Source organism: Euleptes europaea, chromosome 9, assembly GCF_029931775.1.
Source record: "Euleptes europaea isolate rEulEur1 chromosome 9, rEulEur1.hap1, whole genome shotgun sequence".
NCBI lineage: Eukaryota > Metazoa > Chordata > Lepidosauria > Squamata > Sphaerodactylidae > Euleptes > Euleptes europaea.
In genome coordinates, this window is record NC_079320.1 from 28,525,437 (window position 1) to 28,543,069 (window position 17,633).

The 17,633-nt window shown below is 41.8% G+C and overlaps 1 protein-coding gene across 15 annotated transcripts in view; it reads right to left on the bottom strand.

Moving 5' to 3' along the window:
* CAMK2D (calcium/calmodulin dependent protein kinase II delta) overlaps window positions 1-17,633 on the bottom strand; it is a 164,540-nt gene that overhangs the window by 10,660 nt on the left and 136,247 nt on the right. For all 15 annotated transcript variants that reach the window (XM_056855971.1, XM_056855961.1, XM_056855970.1 and 12 more), the window contains one exon: window positions 16,204-16,252. In XM_056855971.1, coding sequence (XP_056711949.1) covers window positions 16,204-16,252 — 49 coding nt within the window. The remainder of the gene's footprint in view (window positions 1-16,203; window positions 16,253-17,633) is intronic.

Consider the following 17,633-nt stretch of genomic DNA (forward strand, 5'->3'; position numbering starts at 1 on the left):
TTCACCTCATGAGACAAGAAGCCAAACCATGCAAACCATGGAGGTGGGAAAGAGGTGCATCATATGTATGTGTTATAGTGTGAATTAGATTATTCTTGCCTCAGAGTCTGCACTCAGCATCTGCTACACTTGCAAAAAGGTTGGCCATCAAGGCACTGAACAGATGACGTTAGTCTGCCTTAGTTCCTCATTTGTAAATCACAATTAATTCTCATGGCATTATACATATTAAGAACCATTTTAGTTTGCTTTGTTTGAAGTACTTTACATACAACTTTCTGTTATTTAAAAGCAATAATATAGGTTTGTTTTGCTCACCAGATGTTCTGTAAAATAAAAACCTAATGTATACACAACTAACCACCCACCACACTGTGTCTCTTCTCACGATTTGACAACACTCACAATATTTTCTTAGTTTCACTGTCCCCACACACATGTTGCAGTACTCTGCGCCACAACACAGACATTCAGGAAAGCCAGAAATGGGAGCCATCTTTTCAAAAGGAACACTACGAATGGTGTGTCTCAGCTTAATTGAGTTGGACAATTAACTGAATCAGTCTCATATGTCTGAAGCTTCAGCCGCACAAATGTTTGATAAAACCTATATAGGCTGACCTGTTTACTAGAACACAAAGTATATCCAGCCAGAGCCTATATGGTCCCAACAATGCACAAGTACATGAGAAATCTTACAGACTTACGTAGTTGTTATTGTTTGTTCAAGACTGGCAACATCAAAGCCCTAACATGAACACAGCACCCTCCAATTAATCCCCAATTTTTTGTTAGTACTGACTGTAATAGCTTTTTGTGCCAAGCATCCCTTTGTTCAGCTCCACCCTGTTTCGTTTCCACTCTGATGCCAAACCTCTATTGGCAATGTTGCATTCGGCATTTTTCTTCTTATGATCCTTTACACGTATATACAGTTATTTTTAATTTCTTTTGCTTTTCTTTAAAACCTCCCAGCAACCTCGAAGATAGCTGTGCATGCTTAAAGCTCACCAATTTTAATGTGAGTGACTTATAGCTATCTCAGCTTTAGAAGTGCAGACAAATCCCCCAAGTTATTGGTGAGACTGTGTCATTGGGAATCCAGCATAGTTTGTTCACGCTGTCATCCAAGGGCCTCTTGGACCAAGCTCAGAGTTTCATATTCCTTGGCCATTACCCTTAGGACCAATGCCTAATCTCAGATTAATGAAGGCAAGGAGCTAAATGACTTAATGGGGAAGTCCACTCTGGCTTCACTGTGTCCATGAGTCTGTCTCTTATGAATATGGAATGAATGCAATCTTGTTCCTATGAACTAGAGCTGTTGTGACCCTGAGTCGGGTGGTGGGGTAAAGAGTTGTAGTATGCCATGGAAGGAAAAAAGATGCAATCTTCCCAGAGTGATTGGAGGACTTGAAACTGCAGGTAGCTTACCTCAGGACGATTCCAGCTTTTAAAAATAAATAATTAAAAAAATAAAAATAAAACTACACATTAATATTCTAGGTATGAGAATATCTTACACTGATTACTGGAAGGGGGATTGTGTTTATACTAAATGGCAATTTGTTTGAATTTTGATGGTTGTTGTGAATGTTTGCAATGGATGTTATATGCATCTTTCCAGAGTGATTGGAGCGCCTGAAATCCAACAAATGAAATGAGGCTGCAGGTAGCTTACCTCAGGAGGACTCCAACTTTTAAAAAATAAAACTACACGTTAATATTCTAGGGCTACAAGAAACTCCTGAAAAGAAAGAACAGAAAACACACCAAGGCAGAGCAGAGCTGCAAGTCTATTCATCTTTAAGGGACTGGCTAGATAAAGGTCAAAAAGACTGAGGTTTGTTTGAGCACAGCAGGCTTGAACTGTTCTATGTTAATTATTGCTTTCCATACTTAACCACTGTTCTATATACTATGTCTTATGGGGGGAAAGAACAAAACTTATGGGGGGGAAGAACAATACATTTGTTAGTTGTTATTTTCATAAATGTGTCACCAGGTGGGATCACACTGTCAAAGACGTGATCTCCCGCAGTTCTTTAATTGGAAAAAAACCCTATTTCTTTGATATCCCTCTTTGAATTAAGTAGACGTTGCACTGGGAATCCCTGCTAATGACCTGTACGTAGCCACATGATGCGAAGGAACTGCCTTTGGATTTGCAACAAGACTAGCGAAATCAGTGGTACCATTTACGAATTAGATCTGAGCAGCCATGCGAGGACTGCAAAGGAAAGCTCTTACTTCCTTAGCCTTTGGATCAGGAATTTAAAATGAATAATTTCTTTCAATCTATTCCTGTTTATAACTGCACGAGGTTAGGGCAGAGTTGTATTTGAATCCAGGCTCCTGAAGAGGTGAGAAGCTGTGGATATAGGAGGCATTTCATACAATTTTATGCCACCCACAGCTCTAGCATACTGATGTGCAGCCTCTATAGAAGCACACAAACCACTGCACCATCCCCTCCAGGGTGCGTTATGGCTCTGTCTTCTGGCAGCAGGACCAAAATGAGGATCTGGTGACCACTTGAGCAAGCTTTACGCACAACTTCAAGTGAAATTGATTAAACTCCTTCAGAGTTGGATACGTGTATTTCGTATAGTGAAACTACACAGGAAAGAAGCCAGAGACAATTCTGTAAGTTGCGTTGAACGGCTTTATGCCTCTCCTGAACAGTTAACCTGTCATCTGTAGAATGATACGGCTTTTCTGTGCCTGACGCTCCAAGCGATTCTCTCTGATTCACCCGCTAATGATCTGGCAGAGGTCTGTAAGGCAGCTGATTCTCTCTTCAGTGCCTTAAGAAGAAGAAAAGATCCTCCCAGACTCATTGCGTGCCTGGGAAGAATTAAACACTTCCGTCCCTAACAGACAGAAAAACGAAACACAGTCATATCAGCAAATGAACTGTCTTCTTGCCAAGTACTCCCAACTGTTACTGTTTGCCCATACTGAAACGCTAGGCACCTTGCCACATCCCACAGCAATAATTAATTAATCACCATTAACATTTCCCCCCCCACACACACACACAGACAGCTAATTTCTGTATTAGACATCAAATGTGTGGCGCTTTTAAAAATTGCCAAGACTCAGTCTATGGTATGATTGCAGGGCAGCAATGTCTTTTCCCTAATAGGGCACCACTGAAGGCCGCACCAAACAAGCATTTTAAAGAGCTGTGTGGCAGTCTACATGACAAATTATCTGGGTTCAGAGGCTTACTGTGCAGACTGACTGATTCTGATCATGCCACCAGCACTCACAAACAGAGGTTTATGACAGCAAAGTAAACCCACTTAAATCCACATGTTCAGCCACTGCCCACTAATGTGCCAATGTGATTTAAAGAGCTCTCCGTATGGCAGCTGTAACAAGTAAGACTACGCCCTTGTTCAGGAGAGCTGAAATGCCCTGAAATAAGGGCCTATCTAGGACATAAGAACATAAGAAAGGCCATGCTGCATCAGGCCAAGGTCCATCAAGTCCAGCAGTCTGTTCACTTAGTGGCCAACCAGGTGCCTTCAGGAAGCCCACAAACAAGATGACTGCAGCAGCATTGTCCTGCATGTGTTCCAATGCACCTAATATAACAGGACTGCTCCTCTGATCCTGGAGAGAACAGGTATGCATCATGACTAGTATCCATTTTTACTAGTAGCCATGAATAGCCCTCTCCTCCATGAACATGCCCACTCCCCTCTTAAAGCCTTCCAAGTTGGCAGCCATCACCACATCCTGGGGCAGGGAGTTCCACGATTTAACTAGGCGCTGTGTGAAAAAAATACTTCCTTTTATCTGTTTTGAATCTCTCACCTTCCAGCTTCAGCAGATGACCCTGCATTCTAGTATTATGAGAGAGGGAGAAAAGCTTCTCCCTGTCCACACTCTCCAAACCATGCACAATTTTATAGACCTTTGCATGGGAGCGTCCCTCATTTTCAAATCTGGCAGTTTTTGTTCTCAACCATTCCAAAATGGGGACAGTGGGAAATGTACCGAGGGAAAAAAGAAAACCATAAAAGCATGAGGTTGGATCCAGTCACTTTTTCACTCGGTCTTCCCTAGTTCTCCTTAATCGAGCCCCTGATCCATGTGGCTTTTGTCCCCAGGTCCCATGATGGTCAGCACAACCATTCTGAGTGGTCCACGGGACCATGGAAGAGCTAGCTGGATCCAACCCATGGAGTTTCCACTTCTAATTCTTGTGAGATTGTGATGTATGAACTTACAATTATTCTCCCCATCTGTAGCAAAATGGGGTGAGGCTACCAAGCAGCAGAAGCAGCACGTGGCTGGTTGGTCAGATGCACTGAGAAAATGCACCAAGCTCGCGCAGGTCGCCATGCCATCAGAATTTACAGAATCACCTGTAAACTGGGTGGCCTCAAAATACATGGATTGGGTTCCTTTATCCCACCAATCTGCTTAATGTTTCTTAGGTAATTGGATCCCAGAAACCTGAGCTCAGTTCTGGCCACTATTCCGGATTGATAGAACTGGAGCTGGCAATATTGGGGAAGGGGGACGATTATCCTCAGTCAACATCAGTAGTGTTCTCTGAGAACATGCCCTGTTCTGGAGTCATGGAGACCATTTTATGTCCACTTGCTGCACTGGGCTAAAGATTTCAAAGGCACTTTGTAATGGCCTTAATTTCAGTAGCTGCAGAGACTGAAACATATTTTTAAGTGACTCTCAGTACAGATTGTGCTCTGGTTCAGTTTCAGGGATTGGATCTGTCGTGTGGTCCTGTCTACATATAGCCTCTCCCAAGAGCCTTGTGCAGGGCCCCCCAACCTTTTTGACCCTGCGGGCACCTTTGCAATTCTGACACAGGATAGTGGGCACAGCCACAAAATGGCGGCTGCCTGCTGCAGGAGGCAGAACCAGTCACAAAATGGCTGCCATGGCTTACCTTCAGTCACACAGCGAAGATCCTTGTGTTGTGGTGGCAGCTGCTCCCAAAGCTACATTTTTAAAAATAGGCACAGCTAATCAAATATCCAATCAGAAGCCTTGCTGAGCAAAACCCCACCTGGTCTGACCTGTTTTCTGAATGCACCTGGAGGGCACCAGGAAAGGTGTGGGCAGGCACCACGGTGCCCACTGGTACCATGTTGAGGACCCCTGGTCTTGTGCATGTTTCCTTTAAATTTTATACTTTTTTTCCTTTTGTGGAAATTTGTGCAAATATCAAGGAAGTGTTGTCGAAGGCTTTCATGGTCAGAGTTCATCGGTTCTTGTAGGTTATCCGGGCTGTGTGACCGTGGTCTTGTTATTTTCTTTCCTGACGTTTCGCCAGCAGCTGTGGCAGGCATCTTCAGAGGAGTAACACTGAAGGACAGTGTCTGTCAGTGTCAAGTGTGGAGGAAGAGTAATATATAGTCAGAAAGGGGTTGGGTTTGAGCTGAATCATTGTCCTGCAAAAAGTATCAAAGGTAATGTGCTAATCAAAGGTAATGTGCTAATACCTTTGATACTTTTTGCAGGACAATGATTCAGCTCAACCCCCCCCCCTTTCTGACTATATATTACTCTTCCTACACACTTGACACTGAGAGACACTGTCCTTCAGTGTTACTCCTCTGAAGATGCCTGTCACAGCTGCTGGCGAAACGTCAGGAAAGAAAATACCAAGACCACGATCACACAGCCCGGATAACCTACAAGAACCAATCAAGGAAGTGATTTGACAACAGTGAACTAAGAGATTTAAAGCTGGCTGTCCCCTCTGACAAACCAGTCACACTCCAACCATGTCTCAGATAAACAAGACACAGACCTGTTTTCCTGGGAGGTTTCATTCTCCCTCCGTGGCCAAATCTTGGTTCTGGAGAGAGAACTAACCCACCTCGTCATCCTTTTTACTGCAGTTTTTGGAAACACTTGGCACCATCTATAACTGAAAAGGCACCACTCACAATAAAAAAACAATGGTGTTATTTTCCCCTTCTCCTCCATACAGAAATGAGACACTTTCTATTTAACAACCCAAGTACATTCAAGACAGCAGAAATGGCTCCCTCACCCATACTGTTGACTAGGCATCAGAATTATCTTCTGTGGTGCTTAAGATTTTCTAGCCTTCCTTCAGATTTTTTAAGTTTGCAACAGACATTGCGACATATCACATTTTCAGACACAGGAGTTACCTTTTGCTTGATCACACCCATATCTCATTTAAATTTCACACTATACATGGTAACATGATATTACAGGTTGTGTGTGTGTTAAGGGCCATCAAGTCGTTTCCGACTCATGGCGACCCTATGAATTAATGTCCTCCAAAGAGGCCTTTAACAGCCTTGCTCAGATCTTGCAAATTGAGGGCCATGGCTTCCCTTATAGAGTCAATCTATCTCTTGTTGGGTCTTCCTCTTTTGATTGTCTTTTCCAGTGACTCTTGTCTTCTCATAATATGTCCAAGGTATGACAGCCTCAGTTTATTCATTTTAGCTTCTAAAATGTCAGTTCAGGCTTAATATTACAGGTTATACTTCCAAAATGTCTTGGTCATACAATTATTAAATGGGGCAAGGGCCTTGCCTTGTTTCAGCCACATAAGGTGGTTAAGCACATACATCATTTTGACAATAGCTGAGACGGTCTGAATTTTCTCCCCTTAATTGATGCTGCCTTCCTTAAATATTTGAAAAAAAATATTGACTCACGGGTACTGATATGACTACCATTCATAGTCATGCTTTCAAGCATCTTTGCCACAAATACAGATAAGTGAACTCATGTTTGTCTCTCATGTGAGACCAATCAGATCAGTTATAGCAGAAATAAGATTATAAAACTGTTTTGCATACAGCAGATGGCTGATTTACAGCATTATTCTTCCAGGCCCTGATGTCAGTAATTTTATACTTGGTCGGCAGAAGGGAGGGAAGCTTGTGTCCTTGCTGTTCAGTGCTTCTAAGCCAGAGAGCACATTTAAAGCAGACAGAAAAAACATAAATCTCAAAAACACATTTGCACATATGCCAGCTGTTACGGGCCTCTGAAGGATCCAAAGGTCGTTTCCAGTCATTACTGTTTACCTAGTAATTAGCATGGTTCTTTACTGAATAGGAAACGGAGGCCTGCAGTACTTTTGCCTGCTGTCCACGCATGTGATGAAGTTAGCTCTTGCTCAGGCCATGCTTTAACACTGTATCGTGAGGCCTGATCCTACACACAGTACTTGCTCCCAAACAAATATGCTGAAGGCTGCCACTTCAAGTCTTTTCTTTTTTGCAACAAGCTAACATGACTACAGCCCTGACCTTGAAGGCCCAGGCTAGCCTGATCTTGTCAGATCTTGGAAGCTAAGCAGGGTCAGCCCTGGTTAGTATTTGGACGGGAGGGCACCAAGGAATACCAGGGTTGCTATGCAGAGGAAGGCACTGGCAAACCACCTCTGTTAGTCTCTTGCCTTGAAAACCCCGTAAGGGGTCGCCATAAGTCAGCTGCGACTTGACAGCAGTTTACACACACACACACACACGACTACAATTTCAGCATTTTCTTTACACCACAAATGGTGAACTTTACTTTAAAAAATGGCAAGATTTATAGGCCCGAAGCTAACAAAACCGGAAGAGAAACAACAGGCAAGGTTCAAGCTCTGTCTGCATTGCATGGCCTTCACAGAGCTTACATAGAATCTCTTAACGCTACACCGGAGAATATTTTCTCTTCTTTTAATATAAGCTAGTGTCACACTTTATATTGATAAAGTTATAAGGTCCTCAATCCAGTGATTTACTGTAAGTGGGCATCTGAAGTATCCATAGCTATCCTATGTAATATTATTGCCAGTGGAATGAGAAAACTTATTGTAATATAAAACTGATTTTGTCTTCAGTAATAAAAGAGAGCCTTTAGATACTTTGCCCCTTGGATAATTTTTTAAAATAGTGTTCTATGTACGAATGACTCTCTGTCACAAAATTGTGGTACTTTTCTAACACAATTCCCACCTTTAAATAGGGAGGGGAGTTATCCTCAAAACTTCAGTCACTAAAACCTGTGACTGGGAAGAGGAACTGTGGAATCTTAGGAAAAACTGGAAATTTGTGTAGAAGCACAAAAGAATTAATATTTTGGTGCAGGGTACCCTCCATCAGCAAATTCTCTGAATTTCCCTACTGGAAGAAATGGAAATGTTCTGCCAAAGTAGCTTGGGCTACTTGTCCAATAAAAAAGTGGGGGAGGGTTTTAAGTAAAATCTATAAAGATCATAAGTTCTCCAGTGCAAGCTCCGTCAAAATGAATGGGAGCCATGCATTCATGTTCTTACATAGGTCATGTCACAGGCTACCATATGTGAACAGGATTTTGATATGAAAACATGTCCCATTAGGCTTCATAAGGATAGAAATGTGTTAAAACGTGTTAAAAAGATGTTATGTCACTTCATAGACTGGAACACCTTTGACTGGATAAGCTCAAGGCTTACTTGCTATGCTGTAGAAGCAAACTCAGATTCTGCTGCTATAGTCATTTACTACAGCTGTCACAGATAAAGGTCACAGCTGCAGGTGTGCTTATCTGATTAAGCAAAACATACTTCTTGACAAGGAATGATAGACACTGTCAAATCTACTAACTACTGCAGATGGCAGTCAAGTGCATAGTACTGCTTATAAGGCCTATTGATGAACTACTGGCTAAGTTACTGTTTATTTATAGAATGCTTTAGCTAAGGGATTCTAGAACCAAAGTTGACTGGACCTATTCCAGCACATCTTCAAGATAAAGGCTCTGAAAAGATATAAATAGAGACCTTTCTCTGACTGCAGGTTAGAGAGGTTCCTGATGGTCTAAACCTACTGACCTATGGACTTCCTCCATCTACCAAAGATGTAAAATCTTGGCAGCCGAATTCTTGCGTGAATTAGGAACCTGATTCTTGCATGAATTAGGAACAATCATTTATACTTGTCTCTATTTCTGGAGAACTCTCACAGAGAGAGGTATTATGCCACACAGTCTGTCTCTCTGAAGACTGATTGTCTGGAATAACTGTCTATACAATGCTTCATCCTGAATATGTGATGAAGGCCCTTATACTCTAAGGATTATAAGGGTATGGATCTTACCATATTTGAATATGGTGACATTGAGAGCTCATTTGTTCTAACAAGACTAATGACTTCTCATAAGGTCTATGCTTTATACAGACTTCCTAATTCTGACAGACAAGATGTAAATGCAGCTTCTCAAAGAAGCCCACTACCAGAGCATATTCCAGGGATTTCTTTACACAAGGAGGAAGCACTGAATATACTCTGCAGTCAGTTCTAAGACTGAGGTCTCACACAGAACTGTCTGACATACACATGCATACATAAACATGCATCACAGCCAACAATGGCTAACACAGAGAATTATTCCAATTGGAATACATATAATTGGAATACATGGATGGAGATCCATGGAGCCTTAAGCTCTTAAACTGAACTATACTCAGTACTCTCTACGATTGGCACTGCCAGAGAGATTGTAGAATAGAGTTTATACTCTACACATAATGTTAAGCTTTACACATAGCTTCAAATACTGATTATATACTGAGTATAGCCAAACCATCAAGGTGGCTCTTAGCTATACAGCAATGCTTACAGCAAAGCATACTCAAAGATGGCTTTCACATAGCCTTTTCTAATTTGAACATGGGCTTCAGACCCATAAATCTCAAACATATAGAGACTTTATGGTCTCATGCCTTCAGTCACAAACAGACTGCTAGAAGAGCTATAGTATCAGCTCTAACATGAAACTATGGAACCAAAGAGATCTCTCCTACCTTTACAACTACTAAAGGCATTGAAATAACAGAATAATACTTAGAGAATACCTGAAGGAAATCTAACTATTCTAAGTGAACTTATAGAATCCTTACAGAAACTCTGCAATGACATGACTGGGTAAAGTACCGTATTTTTGGCTCCATAAGACACACTTTTTTCCCTCCTCAAAAGTGAGGGGAAATGTCTGTGCGTCTTATGGAGTGAATGTGCGCACAGAGCCGGCTGGGCGCGCTGGGAGGCGGGCGGGGAAAGCCGGCTTGCGTCGTTCCAGCGCGGCCAGCCGGCTCTGTGTGCCCCGCCCGCCTCACAGCTTGCCATCGGGGTGCACAGAGCCAGCTCGCGTTGTTCCAGCGAGCCCAGCCGGTTCTGTGCACCCTGCCCGCCCAGCTGGGTTGCAGGCAGGGCGCACAGAGCCAGCTCGCGTCGTTCCAGCGCAAGCCGGGTTTCCCCGCCCCGATGGCCAGCTGGGGGGGGAGGCATCTTATGGTCAGGTGTGTCTAATGGAGCGAAAAATACAGTATGTCTTATATTTAAATAATTTGAATTAGGATACTTATTCAATGCACTAACCATTATTTTACAAGATTTCTGTAAACTTTATTATTTCCTGAATGAAATATATACTTGGGAAACTCTTATATAGAGTCATAGAGATTGTTGATATTGCTAATATTGCTTGAATACATAAGATAGTATTTTGTTCCTGTTGAACTAACTAATACAGTTTTTATTTCTGTAACCATTTACATGCAAATACTTTATGTGAAATAAATAGTATTTTTATTCATATATTATTTTCATATTTTTACTGGAACATTTCAAGAGAAAGTCTATCTCGCAAGAGGTGGAAAGTGTTGATCCCTGTTTAGTGGGTAGCAGGCTGAATAAGATACATTAACTTATGCACAGTTAATACATTAACTTATGCACAGTCAATTATGATATTCTCCCAAGCTCCTTAGAAATGAACAAACGGAGATGTTTAAGAGGAAGATTGTACTCTCATTCATTTCATTGAGGCTTGCCCAGGAGAACTTTCTCAAGGACTGTGTTTCTGCTCAGTACAATTTTATAGAGAAAGCCTCCAAACCACAGAAGGAAAATCAGACCATAGAACCAGCAACATCAATGCAAACATTCCTAAAGCGCTACTGATTTTTCTACAGAACACTGCTCACAAGGTTTTTTTCCTTTCCTGCTTTTCCATTAACATGATGAAATTAGAATTTCTCCAACTTTGCTGGCCGAGTTACATCCTAGGCAAGCTCTCTCCTCACCTATGCATACCACAGCACATCAATCAATTTTTTAATCATTCATGGAAACAATAGGAAGAGAATTAACATGCTACCAGATTCTAATAAGCTGTATTTTTAGGACAGCTCTAAATATGGGTTTGGATCCTGAATATAAAATCTGCAGACCGAAGGGAGGAAATTTCCATATGTTCCTGCCTCCTGTGGCTGATCTCCCCTAAACGACCCCCCCCCCAAGCTCATCCCCCCAGGAGCAGCATTTCAAGAGACATTTTGGGCTTCAGCAGGATGGGGGAAACAGAGAGACCATGCTTCATGGAAATTTTAGGTGGGATCCAAGCCATGGATTGTCTATTCCACTATATGTGGAAATGGGGTAAGGTCAAGCAAGTGAGTTGTCCATCTCTCAACTTACACAAAACAGTGGAAGGAGTGAACGGGAAGGACTCAGATTCATGCAAATGATTCTGTGAATGTGAAATTTTCTTGGACTTTGCCGCCGAGTTCATGGAAAGAAACACAACATATGAACAAACAAAGACGAGGAGGTAGAATGTGATCAGAATCCTCAGAAGGTACTGGCAGCAGTCGTGGCCACTGGGATACAAGAAGGATGGTAACCGGTAAGATGAAGAAGCAATGGGAGAAGAGGAATGGTGAGTAGAACATGAGGACATCTCCATGACACCCTCCTTTCTGAGAGCTGTATGTGGGCATGCAGATGTGAGGAAAGAACAGAAAGAAGGCCAAAACAAAAAGAAAACAAAATAAGGAATTTAATCACACACAAACAGACATCTCTGAATATATCAACAAGAACTCTTGTGGAAAAAAAGCTCACCAAAAAGATGAAGGGAAAAGTTTAATCACAATGGGCTCTGTTCAGATGCCAGTGCAGGAGCATGCTCATGTTTGAATCCTGTAATGTAGTCTTACATAATCATTATCCTCCCTTCCCCCAAAATACATCAGTGCAACTTAAGTTAGTTTAATGCAAATCAGTTAAAACGATTCTGAACATAAGTGACAGATTGCATTTATAGGATACCTGCTATGCTGATAAATACAGTTCATAAACCACTGGGAAAAAATCCTATAAACTTCAGAAAAGATGCACCACATTATGTGGCTTGGGGCTGCAAATCTGGTCATTTTATGGCCTATTGAAAGATAATGTACATTCCGACACATTTGAATTGGTATCCTGCACAGAGGCCGAGATCTGGTGCATAATTTGGCTCCTCGTCTGGTCTAGATTAATCAGGCAGCCCATTCCTGAAAGCAGCAGCGGCTGGGGATGGCGTGGCTGCGGTGCTGTCGTGGCACCTCCACTGAGGTTTCACGGCAGCTGCGGGGGGGAAAAGGGTTTTTATTTTTTTAAAAAACTGGAAATGGGGGTGGGGGAGCCCCATAGCAAACATCGGTGCTACACCACCAAATAGGTGGTGCGGCAATGCGGTTGCGTTAGGGGGCGTTCCCAGGCTGAAAGCGGTTAGGAAGCTGCCTAACAGCAGCTCCGACCCCCACAACGCCCTGGGAACGCCTGGGGACTTGCGCTGGGAGAAGGCTGGTGGGAGGCCGCGCCGCAGTCCAGGGGGGCTGGCGTAAGTGCTCCCCTTCAGGAATGCACTGTTTGAAACCAGAAACAATGTAAATGTGCTTTTAGGGGACAGCCAGTACTCAGCAGACTGAGGCTTAATAATAGTAATAATAATAAACAATAATAAAAAGCATTTCAGAAAAGTGAGTGGTTACCAGTGTTGATGGACTTTAATTTTTTTTAATGGACAATACTGCTTTTTAAAGTTTGCTATTATTTAGGCTGTTTTGAACTTTCAGAAGAGGTGAGGTACACATTTTTAAATAAATAGACATACATAAATATGCAAAGTGTGTTAGGCTACTGATTCAACCAGATGCTGCAAAGATTTTTATTTAATCTGCTATATCAAGCTGGCTACCTGGAAGCAAGTCCCATTGAAACTAGTGGTACAAGTTAACTGGAGTCACCTAGCGGTTCCAGTTAATATGACAGGTTTTAATCCAGAAAGAGATGCAAAGAATGCCTCATTTTGCCTTGTGGATCAGGGAAAAACTGTGTATAAGTTATTGAGAAGACCCCAGGCCACAAAGAGAACACCTCCAGACTGACAGAAGAGAAATGGGCAGCCCTGTGTGCTGTCCCTGCGGGGTTCTTTTGTGTGCTCACCATGTTTAGATTTAGGATAAACACCACACACTCATATCTAGAATGTGTTGATATCATTATCGTAAATGAAGACAATTGGTTCTATGGCATGCGCCACAAATCAGATCCTTGGAAAATGCTAGCTGAGGCAATTCTGCAGTAAAAATATTATCTTGCCTAAAATAAAGATAGGGAAAAACAAGCCAGATTACTTCTATGCACTCACATTTCACCTTGAAATCTGACGTACCCACAAAACATAATCTTATCTTCTCTTGACTAATAAAAGTTCTCACTGGCATGTAGTGGTGAGTTCAATTGCCTCACATTATCAGATTCTTGCTATAACAACATAAAAGGGTGTTATTGAATAAACATACAGCAAGCTCCATTAATCTGAAAAATAGTCCTTTGCAATACAAAATATCTTGTTTCACACTCTAACACGCTATTTTCATGTTCAGAAAAGATACTGAAAACTCCAACTTTATTATCTTGTGCAATCTCCCAACGATCTGCCTATTTATTGACCATGAGCCAGCTCTCCATGAAACTTGTGTGTTAAGGCTCAAATTATCCAGGACGCTCAGTTTCCTTTTTCAAAAAACATTAAAGCTACTATTTTACTATTTCCTTCATATTCTTAAACTATTATTTTACTAAGCTGTATCACAAAACAGAACCCAGACAAAGTAAACACTGCCAAATCCCACTGATTGATTTCAATGAGAAAGATTCCAACACTTAACTCTCCCCATTGTGGTTAGTGGGATTTGAAAGGGTTTGATTTAGATGGTGGGGAAAAAAGACAAAACAAAGGTGCACAGAGAATCTTGAATATGTAAACATCATTTATTGGGATCATCAAATAAATAGTGTTTACATATTCAAGATTCACTGTACACCTTTGTTTTGTCTTGTTTTCACCTTTTTTGGTGCAGCCCATCTGTGCAGTTCTTGATTTAGATGGATCATGTCCTTAGAGAATATGAAAGAGTGTTTAAGCAGCAGGAAGAAGTGGGGAAATTGAAATGAAAAAACAGTAACTGGGCCAGAAAACCCCAAACCTGGCATCTGAACAGATTTCCAAAAATGTCGTTTAGAAATACATGATTTAAAACAGAAAAAAGAAAATTAGAAGGCATACATAATTGTGACTGCAACATAAAATTACAATTAATATTTTCTATTTCTGCAGTTTTATCTACAGGGCAATGCAACACGTGTTTATTAATTCGTCCCACTGTATTCAATGAAGCTTATTGCAAGGTATGCATGCACAGGGTTGCAGCTTTAATTAATCAGAAGCCTTGTCTGGACAATACCCTTTCCCCCACATGTGACTGGAGATCTATACATTTCAGATTACACAGGTTGGGGCTGGGGCTGGGGGAGGGGACCTACCAACCGGGTGCCAGATGCAACAGAGGTGAGGTGCAGGTTCTCTTCAGCTCCTGCATGGCTAGTGCCTGTTTCAAATCAGGACCATGGTGTGCATTGGAAAGGAGTCTCAACCAACCATTTCTCCAATCTAAAACAGTCTTGGAGAGACACTATTCGGGAAAAATAATACATTCCCCGGCATGCACATAGATTTTCCCACTAGGCCAAATAGAACCAAGCAGCAGGGGGGCAGGAGGTTGAAGTCTCTTCTCCATGCGTGGCCCAGCCCTGATTCAAAACTGGGCACCACACAAGGGGGAACTGAACAGAACCTGCACACACATTTGACTATAATGTCTTAACCCAGAAATGGAGTGAATAGGAGGGCCAATTCACATGTTATATGCCAGCTCTGAGTGCTGATTCACATGATTCACATGCTCTAGCAGTCTATGACTCCAAGGGGCATGGGCTTCTGATCTGAATCGGGACCGTGACATGCGGGGAAAGGGTGCTAAAGTCTCCCTTCCTATACCATTTTCCCTAACCGAAACAGGGAGCTGCTATTTGCTCCGAAGGGGGAACTTATATGTACTGTACATGTACTTTCCTCCAAAGAAGTAAACAGGAGTTGTTTTCAAGTCTGAAAAAAAGCAAGGAAATCGTAAGTACCCTCTTCCTGTTTACTGTGATAGTCAATATGGATTGGGCCCATGTGTTCCTGGGAGGCATGGAAATCCAGAACAAGACTGAATCATCCCTGACCAAACCTTTCCTCGTTATCACTTAGCACATCTTTCCCACCTCCAAGCCCGCAGGACGTTCACATGGGTTTCCATAGGGGGTCTATGCTTATGATACCCCATGTGAAATGGCCAGATCAGTTCTCCATGGGTAATGAGTGCCCTGTTCAGGCCTAGATGCATACACCCAATCTAAGCATTATGCCCATGCATAGACATCAAGGGGCCTGATCTAAGTCAGGAGTGCTGGGTGGATAGGGAAGGAATTCATACCCTTGTTCCTCTGCCATGCATGGAGGAAACATATGATCCAACCCATGCCAGTCTGTTTCCCCTTGAGATCTGTGGTAGGTATTTCAGTAAATAAGTAGTCTTTAGAACGACATATATCACTGATGATACTAAAAATCAGTCTAATATCACTGTAAGGGCTGTAGCACAGAGTAGTTCTTCCTATATACTATAATCCCATATACACACAACATGGCTAATTTGGAGGAGTGGGGCCAGTGGCTGATGGTAGAAATAGCACTTTTACAATGGACTGGCCTGCATCAGTTTTCTTTCTGCAATTTTTCACCCAGCCACTCTGTTAAATGTGATTAAGGAGAGGGCACTCTGATGTGCCACCTCTGATCTAGTGAGCGAGAGAGAGTGCTGATGTGCTAAATTTTTGCGATCACATTTTCCCAAGATCCTTCAGAAGCCCTATGCGTAAATGTATGAAATGCATCGAACACTGGCATCAAATAAAATCGAATGTTAGATGTTGGAATTATATACAATGTTGTCTTTGAAAATCTTTTTTTAAAAAAACATACCTTTTACATCTTCATCTTCAATGGTTGTGTTGGAGCTCTCTGTTGATTCCTGTTGAGAAGTATAACAGAAATTCATTAATGAGTCCCCTACCTTGCTTTCCTCCTTATGGGATTTACAATTGTTGTACAAATCATGCAAAGGCCAGAAGCAGACCGCGTGACTGCAAGGCACACACAGACAATCACAAAGAGGGACTGCTTCTACCTGAAACCAAAGGTCAAGCAGTTCCGAAAGGGAACATTAAAAAACATCCCATATATTTCCTGTTGTCCTACTTTGAACTCACAGGAATAGAATGGAGATATTACTGTGCAAATGGGCTCTCTTGGGCCTCTGATGATACTTTTTAGACAAATAATGGTGAATTATACTAGATGGCCACCAGAACTACCCACTGTAAACAAGGCAAATATGCATGGCAGAAAAGTCATGCCATGCAGAAATTTGTCCTGAACTTACTTGCAGCCCGACACAGTGTTTATTAAATTTATGATAGCAAATACAAATCAGTTCCCACTGATTTTATATGGCTAAAATCCAATCTGTGGTTTTTTGGATATGTTTTGGATAGATGCATTTCGTTTCAGTTTCAAAAATTCAGACTTTCGGGGGTCCAAGGAACAGTACAACTAAATGTCTTAATCCCCTTAGGAGTTTTGGATTGTATTCCTAAAACTATAGTCATTCTATGCCATAGGACAAAGCACTTTCAGCACTGAAGGACGTTTCTGAGGTAGTCTGTGACATGGGGCAGCCTGTGACTTGGAGCAGTCTTCAGCTCCAAGAAAGACAGCCAAAACTGTCACTGGAAATGTAGAACTGTACTTTGAATCTTGGCCGCCCTTCTTATGATAAGTCGAATAAAAGAGAAAGCTAGACATTGGCTACTTATCATAAGTAAAGAAGTCTGCTCAGAATGAGGGCCCGCTTTGTATTTTTCTGCAGATATGTTTCCTGCCAATTAACAAATCAGTGGTTCATCAGGGAGCTATTTATAACTCACCATACTGTCAAAAAGGCAAGCATCTCTGATTGCTGTCAGAGTTTTATGTACTACAGATAATGAGAAAATTAGGTCTTTGCACCCAGAAGGACAGTGTCAAAGCTGATAAGGAGTATAATATTCTTCATATACCTTCTAGTTACAAAATAAGTTTTTAAAAGGTTCTTTATTTCCCATTAAAAATATTAGCCCAACAATAATAAGGCAGCCACATCACTTCATTCCATTCACAATAAGGAATAGCTGATAATAAGTCTGTAAACAGTAACTTGCACTTGCCTCTAGGTGAGAAAGAGCTGGATCTCCCCACTCCCCTGCTTTTTTCTGCCACAAATGTTAACATGGGTATATGTGTAAAAGTAAGCTATGAACAAACTTTAAGTGCCAGTAACATCTGTGGGCTTGTTTGCAAGATATGATCATTGA